The 11,469-nt window shown below is 36.1% G+C and overlaps 1 protein-coding gene across 3 annotated transcripts; it reads right to left on the bottom strand.

Moving 5' to 3' along the window:
- Nucleotides 1-7,040: 7,040 nt before the first annotated feature.
- On the bottom strand, nt 7,041-10,936 carry LOC107829648 (putative Peroxidase 48). Of its 3 annotated transcripts, none has more exons than XM_075249890.1 (4): nt 10,235-10,936; nt 8,499-8,714; nt 7,786-7,951; nt 7,041-7,669 (listed from the first exon to the last, which is right to left on the bottom strand). In XM_075249890.1, exons 1-4 carry the CDS (start codon nt 10,490-10,492, stop codon nt 7,206-7,208), a joined length of 1,104 nt encoding a protein of 367 aa, XP_075105991.1. In that variant the 5' UTR covers nt 10,493-10,936; the 3' UTR covers nt 7,041-7,205. The 3 variants fall into 3 exon arrangements, with proteins under 3 accessions (XP_075105991.1, XP_075105989.1, XP_075105990.1); XM_075249888.1 differs by having other exon boundaries at nt 8,499-8,658; nt 10,235-10,932; XM_075249889.1 differs by lacking the exon at nt 8,499-8,714 and having other exon boundaries at nt 10,235-10,931.
- Between the last annotated feature and the right edge of the window lie 533 nt (nt 10,937-11,469).

Raw genomic sequence — 11,469 nt, 5'->3', positions numbered from 1 at the left:
TCTAATCAAATCAATTCCATAATATAAATATAACTACAAACAACGAGTTTAGATAAAGGAATCGAAGCGAAGGCAAGAAAATAGAAATACGCCCAAATATCCTCCCCGAGACCACGTCTCATAATCGGGTAAAAGTCACAAATTATGAACACTCATTCACTCACAAGTCTAACCAAACGAAAATCACTAAAATCCGATACCAAAATCTCGATCAAAATCCCAAAATTCGGCCTAAGAACTTTTCTCAATTTTTCCCAAAGTTTCACCCCAATCCCAAAATTAAATGATAAAACTAACAATAGATTAATGTATTAGAACCAAATTAGAGTTAGAATTTATTACCCAATCCTTCTCCTTCAAAATATCTCCAGAAATCGTCCTCCACCGAGCTCCAGTTCAATTTTTAGAGTTATGAACTTAAACCCTAGATTTCTCTCTTTTTTGCCCAGCGATTTCCGCTTCTACGAGGGGTTAACCGCACCTGTAGTCATGCTCCTGCGGCTCCTACTCCGCACCTGCGAAATTTCATTAAATGGCCAGATTTCGCACCTGCGGCCCTTTATAAGCAGATTTGGTTCCGTTTCTGGGGTCCTTGGGCCGCATCTGCGACCACTTCCCTTATGCCTTAGACCGCACCTACGGTTGCCTAATCGCTTCTGTGGTGCTGCTCCTGCGTCCAAACTCTGCAGGTGCGAAACCAACAGGTTCAGCAAGATCAGAAATTTTCTAAGTTTAATTCAACTTCCGTTAAGCATCCGAAATTCACCCGAGGCCCTCGGGACCTCAACAAAACATGCCAACCAATTCTAAAATATTATACGAACTTAATCCAACCCTCAACTCACCTCAAACAATGCTAAAACCACGAATCACCCTCCAATACAAGCCTAATGAACTAGAAATCTCAAGAATTCTACAACTGATGCCGAACCCAACCAAACCATGTCCATTTGACTCCAAATTTTGCACATAAGTCACATAGAACATACGGAACTATTCCAACTTTCGAAATCAGATTCCGACCCAGATATTAAAATTTTACTATCGATCCGGAAACTTCAAAAATTCAACTTTCAGCATTTCAAGCCTAAATAAGATACGGACCTCCAAAACACAATCTGAACAAGCTCCTAAGCCCTAAATCACCCAACAGAGCTAACGAAGTCGATGGAATTCCATTCCGGAACCGTCTTCAAACTGCTCCGACTACGGTCCAAATTCTAAAGCTTAAACTCTTGTTTGGGGACTAAGTGTTCCAAAACACTCCGAAACTCAAAATGAATCTTCTCGGCAAATCACAATTGTAGAAATAAACATGGGGAAAGCAGTTAATAGGGGATCAGGGCATTAATTCTCAAAATAACAAGTCGGGTCATTACATCCTCCCCCTCTTAAAATATTCACTCGTCCTCGAACGAGCATAGAGACATACCTAAAGTGGTGAAAAGATGAGGGTAACGGCTGCGCATATCTTGCTCGGTCTCCCAAGTTGCCCCCTCGATCGACTGACCCCGCCACTGAACCTTTACTGATGCAATGCTCTTTGATCTCAGCTTTTGAACCTGCCTGTCCAATATATCCATTGGCTCCTCAACATAAGATATGTCCTTGTCCAACTAGACTAAACTGAAATCCAACACGTGCGACGGATCACTGTGATACCTCCAGAGTATCGAAACATGAAGTACGAATGGACTCCTGCCAAGCTGGGAGGTAAGGCGAGCTCATAAGCAACCTCCCCAACACGTCGCAATACCTCAAAAGGACCAATAAACCTCGGACACAATTTCCCCTTCTTTCCAAATCTCATAACGCCCTTCATAGGCGAAACCTGAAGTAAGACCCACTCTCCAACTATAAATGAAATATCACGAACCTTCCGCTCCGCATAACTCTTATGTCTGGACTGGGCTGTGCAAAGTCTATCCTGAATCACCTTAACCTTCTCCAAAGCGTCCTGAACCAAGTCTTTTCCCAATAATATAGCCTCGCCCAGCTCGAACCAATCCACCGGGGATCTACACAGCCTACCATACAAGGCCTCATACGGTAACATCTGAATGCTGGACTGATAACTGTTGTTGTAGGCAAACTCCACCAATAGCAAGAACTGATCCCAAGAACCTCTAAACTCCATCACACATGCACGGAGCATATCCTCAAGAATTTGAATAGTGCGCTCAGACTGCCTGTCCGTCTAGGGGTGAAATGTTGTGCTCAACTCCACCCGAGTACCCAACTCATGTTGTACGGCCCTCCAGAACCGTGATGTGAACTAAGTACCTCTATCTGAAATGATGGAAACTGGAATTCCATGCATGCGAACAATCTCCTAGATATAAATTTCAGCCAACCGCTCTGAAAAATAGGTAGTACACACATGAATGAAGTGTGCGGACTTGGTCAGCCAATCCACAATCACCCATATGGCATCAAACTTCTTCAAGGTCTATGGAAGTTCAACTACGAAGTCCATGGTGATCCACTCTCACTTCCACTCTGGAATCTCTATCTGCTGAAGCAAGTCACCCGGTCTCTGGTGCTCATACTTCACCTGCTGATAATTGAGGCACCGAGCTACAAACCCAACTATATCTTTCTTCATCTGCCTCCACCAATAGTGCTGCCTCAAATCCAAGTACATCTTCGCGACACCCGGATGGATGAAATACTGCGAACTGTGGCCTCCTCTAGAATCAACTCCCGAAGCCCATCAACATTGGGTACACATACCCCACCCTGCATCCTTAATACCCCGTCATCACCAATGATCACATCTCTGGCATCACCATGTAGAACCTTGTCCTTGAGGACAAGCAAATGATGGTCATCATACAGACGCTCCCGGATACGATCAACCAAGAAAGACCGAGAAACCACACAAGCAAGTACCCGACTGGGCTCCGAAAGATCCAATCTCACAAACTTGTTGGCTAAGGCCTGAACATCCATTGCCATGGGCCTCTTTTCTGCTGGTAGATAAGCCAAACTCTCCGCCCGGCGACTCAAAGCATCGGCCACCATGAGATAGTGATGTCATAGTCCTTCAGTAGCTCTAACCACCTCCTTTGGCGCGAAAAAAGTCGTTCTGCTTGAACAGATGCTGCAAACTCCGGTGATCAGTATAAATCTCACAAGGAACACCGTACAAATAATGACGCCAGATCTTTAGAGCGTGAATAATAGCAGCTAACTTGAGATCATGGACAGGATAATTCTTCTCATGCACATTCAGTTGTCTGGACGTGTAGGCAATCACCCTATCGTCCTGCATCAATACTGCTCCAAGGCCAATCCTCGAGGCATCACAATAGACTGTATAAGACCCCAAACCTGTGGGCAATATCAATACAGGGGTTGTAGTTAAAATTGTCTTGAGCTTTTGAAAGCTCTTCTCACACTCCTTCGTCCACCTGAACGGAGCACCCTTCTGGGTCAGCCTGGTCATAGGTGCTTCAATAGACGAAAATTCCTCAACAAACCGACGGTAATAACCCACCAAACCAAGAAAACTACGGATCTCTATAGTTGAGGATGGTTTGGGCCAACTCTGCACTGCTTCCACTTTCTTCGGATCCACCTTGATCCCCTCACTCGACACTACGTGACCCAAGAATGCCACGGAATCCAACCAAAACTCACATTTCGAGAACTTCACATATAACTTTTTTTCTCTCAAAGTTTGAAGCATTGTCCTCAAGTGCTACTCATGATCCTCCTGACTCCGAGAGTATACCAGAATGTCATCAATAAAGACAATGACAAAGCTAGAACACATTGTGCATCAAATGCATAAATGTTGCTCGGCATTGGTCAGCCCAAATGACTTCTATGATCAATATTTCTCTCATTACTGAGCTAGTTGGGATCACCATTTATTTTTATCAAACTTGCAGAAAACTCAAATATTTCTAAAGAGAGATATTCTAATTAAAAAGGAAAAAAAATTGTTATGGAAAAACTTAGTTGATTGCCAAACGAAATTATGGACTTTGTTTACCCCCTTTTATCTATATTTTGAATTGCAGAAATGTCGTGTTTTTACTTTGAACATAATTTAATTTCTTCTCAGAAAGTGCCAAGTTTATTTTTAATTCCATATAAGAAAAGAACCATCCTGACTTCTTTAGAAAATTATTTTTAATGTGAATTATTTACAAAAGTAAGACTAGTTTACTTATTTACAAAATTATTAATATTTTTTAATAATATTTATGTGATTTTTAAAACTTTTTACTCATGACATGGGTACACGCGCAAAGCGCGTATTCTAAGACTAGTGTAAGAAAAAACCTATGACAAAAATTAAAAAAAAGAAAGTCACATAAACACACACAAAAACGTACAATAATTAAATGGGAAATAAAATAGTAATTGGTTCAGTCGATTTGGTAAAATCTTATTTGATTTCGAAATTTCAAATTTTAGAAATTGTTACATAGTTCAAATAAGGAATCACTAAATAATTAAAAAAATTGTGTATTTCAAAGTCCTAAAAATTAGAAAAATAATTAACTGACAATTATATCCAATATAAAATATAATTTTAAAAGATAAAAAGGCGAACAATATTTCGCTAAGGGGCTTCGTGCTTTTAATATAGTACTAGTTTTAGGATACGCGCTTTGCGCGTGTAAACATATCATTAAATACATAATTTTAAAAATATCATGTAAGTATTATATTTGTTTAAATTATATAAAATTAAAAAATAAAAGTTAAAAAATCCTTAAATGATAATTTTTTCCATGTACGTATCTCAAAAAATGAAGAAACTTTTGACCCAAAAAAAAAAAAGAAGAATCTTAGCTTATAAAACTTTACAATGTCTTATTGTGATTTATGAAGATTTATGGAGAAATATCTTGTGAAAATTATTGTTATTTATCTGACCTAATACTAAACACAAAACATAAAAATACCTTTATCATAATTTTTATAGATTTTTCAAATAACAAAAATTTACAAAAAATGAATCTTTTAGTCTATTAAGAATTTGAGAACGAAAAAGGTTGGCGTATATATCCTACACGATTGGTAACGACAATGTAAATTTTTAACAAATGACTTGTGTTGAATAAATATTTTAATATAAATAACTTAATATAAAAAACTATACAACCATTGTCATTTTTTACTGAACGCAAGAAAAAAAGCAAAATGAACTGACAACTCATTTATAATACATTTTGTCTTCTACTATTTTATCCTTATTTCTTCAAATTTATATTTTTATCACTATAATCGATTCTGCTTTAGTTTTTATTTCTTTCACCGCTAGTGCACTTCTTATAAAAAAATAAATTTATGTATCTTAAGAGTTTTTCAACTTGTTAAATAATTTTACTTATATGATAAATTTGAAAAAAAAAAATTGATTTGAATTCTTTTGCTAATTAATTATTTCAAAGATTTAATTATTTGCTCTCAATATTAAAGAAGTAACTTAGTCTTTTTGTTAATTCAACTCCTTAAGATATTCAACAGTAATTATAACTTTATGTAATAAGAATTCTATTTTCAATAAACAAATCATATGTAAGCTTTGGATCTTTTGTGTTATTAAAGCCATTGTGTTTTTGACTTGTATAACTTAGCTTAATAATAGTAGTTTCTAACGTTTTTATAAGAAAATTTATATAAGGTAAAACTCTTATTGATTTTAAAGGGCTAAATATTAGGATTTTCTACCTAGTTCAATAAGGAAAAAGTTAAATAAGCAAAATTGTAGTTGATTTTAAAGTCCTAAAAATTAGGATTGTAATTTAAATTACAATTTTATCTAATATGAAATATATTTTAAAAGGGGAAAAAATGCGAACGATATTTTGCTAAGGGCATTGGTGCTTTTAATATAGTATATATATAGATAGATAGATATAGATATAGATAGATATAGATTTAGGACCTTCCTATTAGTTATATGACTCTCCAGCGTAGTATTCAATGTATGTTTTGAATTCCAATCAAGTTTATGAGAACTAATAATGACATTTAATTTTTTTTTTCTTTTCTGATATGCTTTTGTAACTTGTTTAATTTGTGGTGTATATGTTAATTAGTTCGACTAGTATTTGCATTCACAATACAATTGCCCGCACAACTATGTCAATTTAAATCTGTTTGAGATTTTTCTGATTTATATTGGGCCAAATAAAAAAGATACCTTCAAATGAACTTGAACAATTAATTTCCCCCTTCAAATTATGAAATACTCTAAACCAGTCACTGCTTATGTCGGAAATTGTTATAATTTTCCTTTTTGATATAATTTCCAAAAAAATAAAAATAAATTAGAAGCTTCATATGTCGAACTAGTTTTGTATTAAGGCTGAGTTGTTGGATTGGCTGAGGCTGGCAGTATATAATGGAGTATATGGAAAGTGCTGCGTCACAAGTATTAATATTTTCCGGAAAAGAAACGCTACCATGTATTAGGCGGTGGTAGTTTCTTATATGTAGGGATAGTGACTTTAACCCTAGTAGTATATTGATTAGCTGAAAGGAAGAACAAGTTCATTGTTTGAAGCTATATCTGAGGGGCATACGGGACCGAGACATAGATGGTTATTATCGATGATCAGTCTACAACCTGATTCCGTACCTCTCAGATATGATTTCGATCAGTGAATGAACAGCTTACTTAGAACAAAAGAGTAATAGGTATGGTTTTTACCTTCTTTCTGTTCTTGTTTGCGAAACAAAGTTTGCTCATTCTAAATATATTATGTAGTTTCATCTATGTTGTGTTGGAAATCTTTCTTTGATCCACGCAACTAGAGTTATTATAATTCCATGTTTCATAAGAAATTAAGAGAAACGAAATCTTGGATAATAATGTCTACAGTTTCCATGGTTATAATTCTTCCGTATATGATTCTCTTGTTTATGCGTGATATTAACATCTTCAAGAAAAAATAGCATGAACGAACTGTTCCGTTTTCCTGTATATATTTTTGCGTCGTAACTTCAGGAAAAAGGAAGGGTTTCCATAAATGTTACAATTATTTTTCCACAATCGATAACGGTGATACCAGAAATTTAACAATTCTTAATAAAATCTTGAATTTCTTCTTGATTTGAAACCTATTTCTTTTAGTAGTATATGTACCTTAAAAGCAGAATATTATATTGACGCACATATTTGTACGTACAGATGTAAAGCATGAGAAACTTTAAGTCAGTCTACTCCTCCCAGGTAGTTCTCATTGATCGGAATTGAGATGGGAGCAACTGTGCCGAACTTCTTCTTGGAATCCAGTAAGGACGCCAATATTTGACAATTTATCCATGGCATGAGCAAACTCAGTCCTAAATTTAGTCCCCTCGTCCAACGCATAATCCATCACCACTGCTGCCGTCTTTTCATTAGCCATCAACTGTTGATCAGCAAACAGCAGCCCTCGTCCTCTCATCAAAGTCTTGTAGTAGTGATTATCAAATGAAGTTCCAAACGAGGAAAGTGCTGACAGTCCCTGAGAGTATGACATAGCAGACTCACTCAGACCCCTTGCGGTATGTTCATTGAACATTTTTGTGATGGTGCTGTTATCGTCTGGACACTTCTGCATCAACTCTTCAAGGAAACCAGAAGGAATAGCTGTCCCCATAAAATTACTGAACCTTAGCTGAATAAATTCACAACCAATCTTCCCGATGTTATGTCCTCCTTCAGATGATGAAGAAAATAAAAAGAAGAGAAATTTTAAAAGATGTACATGTGCTCCAAAAGAGGATACAGACTCCATCATATGAAAATTAAATTAGTAGGATTAGAAGATATACCAAGTAGTGCCACTGTTTCCCTCTCATCAAATCCTCTGAGCGAAAACAGCCTAAGAGTTTCAGTGATATTCCCATTTGGTCGTGGAATTTCAGCCATTGTCTCATCAAAGAATGACTCCTTACTGTCCCTTCTGCCCATAAGCACAGGATAGTATAGACCACCAGCCTAAAATGTACAAAAACAGCATGTGAAAGGGAAAGCTTAAAGACATAATACTTTTTGATACTTAAAGCTTAAAGATATAATACTTGATGATAAAGTGTCAATTTGTTCGCAAAACTAGAAGATATAATCCACTGTTTATAAATATTGCACCATATTTTCGGAAGTGTGCCCTGTTAACTACTATATGATACCTCTAAGAGGTGTAAAGCATTCTATTATGTCCTAGATATCTGAATATGCACTACAAGATCATTTAACTAAACTATTTCAAAGACATAATAGTTTAAAGATATAAACTTGATGTTGAAATGCCAATTTGGTTCGCACCGCTAGAAGATACCATGATGCACTGGTTATGAATATTCCCATATTTCCAGAACTGTGCCCTGGTTATGATTCTACTCTCCAGTTGCACCTTGAACAGGATCACGAAACAGATCCATGTAAAATAGAAAGTAAGTACTATTAAGAGTAAGAATAAGGAAATCAGCAAAGAAACTTAAGGTGCTGGACTATAAGAAACAAAGGATATTGGGCAAATTCACACCAGAACGATGCCATCTCTTGTTGCAAGGACAAGGATATCAGAACAAGAGACAATCCTTGGGCATTCTTCCTCAATCTCATCCTTTATCATGTCAATTATATCGAAGCCTTTCAATGTTCTGTTCGGGATGGCCTCACGTTCAACAGTCCCATTCTCATTACTGTCAGCTAGAAGAACAGAGGCATCACAACCTTGAAAAATCAATAAAACAGAAAACTCATTGTCTGGAAACTCTACCTTATCAAAAAAAAAAAAAAAAAGACAATAAAGTCATTGTCTGGAACTGTTTTCACAATCTGCTCCGAGATCCTTCTTTTGCTTAATATCATTTCTTGACTCCCTTATGACTCTAAAAGCTCACCTCTACCTTTTCAGAAGTAATGCCATCTCATCCTCTTTTTATTACCCATAGGAAAAGAGGGAAAATGGGTGTGGGTACACACATAGAGGAATATGACTACAGGCAAATATACATTAAAAAAAAAAAAAAAAAAAAACCAAAACTGAATAAGCGAATCTGCTGAAACTAGTGAGAAGAGCAGTACATGTTTTTATCTTTATGTACGCATTCAAAACTGAGAAAGCAATAGACCAAATTGGATCATTTAAAACCTACATCTTGAATCAGACGACGAACACAATGCACAAAGACACATTACAACATATGAAGAATAACAGTGCACAATGCACAAATCAAGATCACACATCTAATTAAAAAGAAAGAAGCATCCACAAGTGATCAAAGAAATAAAATATGAAAAAATACAAATGCACCATGCACAAATCAAGATCGTGCGCGCATTAGGATCCAATGCCAAATATGGAAAAATACAAAATCCACAAAAGTATTGTAAATACACATATTCATGGACAAAACCAGTATAGATAAATCAACATAGAGAAAATAATTTGAAATAAGTAAAAACACACTTCTGAAAATAGGGAGGATGAAGAAGTTAAGGACCTTAGTACAAAAGACTAAGAGACGGCACAAAAAGTTAACACAATGCAACACAACAAACATCACAAGGCTAACTATAAAAGAAATGTCTACAAACGTATAAGAGAAATACATAAAATGAAGTCACATCCGAATACATGCATGGGGTATAACAGTCTAACAGAGAATACATGCTGGAAGTACGTATTTGTATTCAGATAGCGGACACATGCATTTGAGATTGTACAGCCAAAAAAGCTAAGAACTGCATCAAATAACAGAAGGAAAGACACAAAACAGATCAATTATCGTCATTTTCTTGATAATAAGAATTAGACTTGCTTCCAAAAAAATTAAAGTGAATCAGTAGAGTTGACAGTGTAAGACCTTAGTCTCCAATAATACGATTGCAAGCCTCTTCAATCCCCTTCCTCTGCTTCATTATAAAAGGTTCTAAGTCGTTTTCTTGATTTAATCATGCTTAAATTTTCAAAAAGAAAGATTATACGTAGGCGTGCGCACAATAGATACATGAACAGACAAATATGCTTCTAGAGTGATGAGAAAAATTAAATGAATAATACTATAATCCCATAAAACTCTGAAAACCCCCAATAAATGATGTACATATCAAGAGTCAGCAAACTGCATACGTACAAGAAAATAGAAATAAAGAGTACGAAAAGAAGAACATCATTGCACATACAAGAGCACCTAAAATTTGGGAAAGAAACAACAAAAAATATAAAATTGAATATATTTAATCAAGGATTCAGAAAATGGAGAGTAAACATACCCGGATGAAACAATCATGGAAAAGAAGGCGTAAGAGTTGTGCTGGGACGTTGTGTTGCAGCTGCACAATTCTCTGCATCGTTGACCCCACAATCTTCTCAATATCTTCGCATTTCTCATCATAATAACCATATCTGAGGGGCATACTAAGACGAGAGGCACTTCCTAGGGCAATCTCTGCATGCGCTGCCATTGTTGTCACAATGCAGGCAACCAGGAATGAGAAAACCGCCATTAAAGCCCAGTTCTTGTTCAACATTTTGAAAAGAGAGTAGTGGAAAATGGCGACTTAACAGAAATTGAAAATTGGGAAGCCGTCGGTGAGGAATTGACACCTGACTTGCTTTCTAATCTGCAGCGCTATATATATACACAGAAAACTAGCTCGCGCGCGCCAGGGTTTGAAACATAAGATGGAGTATAACCGTATAACAAATTGCATTTCTTCTTCTTCTTCTTCTTCTTCTTCTTCTTCTTCTTCTTCTTCTTCTTCTTCTTCTTCTTCTTCTTTTTTCCTTTTTCTTTCTTTTTTTGTTTTGGGCCAAGATTTTGGTAGAATTGGATACATTGAGAGTGAGTCTCCGAACTTCGTCGCTCAATTGAGAGCAAGGTCAATCAGAATTGTAAGGAACCCGAAGGTGAAAGGGAGAAATGGAAGGGATTTAGGAAAGTTATGTAAGGGGACACGTGTATATGTGCTAAGGTCTAGAAATAATTAAAAGGCATGTACTCTGAAAATGATACAGTACTTAAAAAATAGCTGATATATAAAAGGTGACAGATGGACGGTCAAGTTCGAAGGAAGGAGCCAAGTTATATTTCAAGGGTCAGGATTGCTTGTTGTGATATCATCATTCTTTTTTGTAATTAGTTCGATCAATTTAAATTCATATAGGGGAAGTGACTAATAAGTGTATTAAGCAGGATAAAATACTTTCTATTGTTAAATTCTTTATTTCTATATTTTGACTAAATGACCAAATTATACAAAAGATTTATTGTGTGTTTCATTGATGTCCAGTTGCCTTTGAATTGGAATGATACGTGCATTGTTGTGGAAAAAGCTAAACAAGCTGTAAGTATTCAAATGGTTCGCTGGAAGAAGCCTGCTAATGGTTGGCTAAAGCTGAATATTGATGGTTGTTGCAAAGAAAATCCGAGTGGCTCTGGAAGAGGGAGTGTCATTAGAGATAACCCGGGGTATTTTATTTTGGCCTATGCTGAGTACTACGGCCA

The sequence above is a fragment of the Nicotiana tabacum genome, chromosome 3, assembly GCF_000715075.1.
Source record: "Nicotiana tabacum cultivar K326 chromosome 3, ASM71507v2, whole genome shotgun sequence".
Classification (NCBI taxonomy): Eukaryota; Viridiplantae; Streptophyta; class Magnoliopsida; order Solanales; family Solanaceae; genus Nicotiana; species Nicotiana tabacum.
Note: the sequence above shows the minus strand (reverse complement) of the source record. Positions and strands in the feature narration are given on the sequence as shown.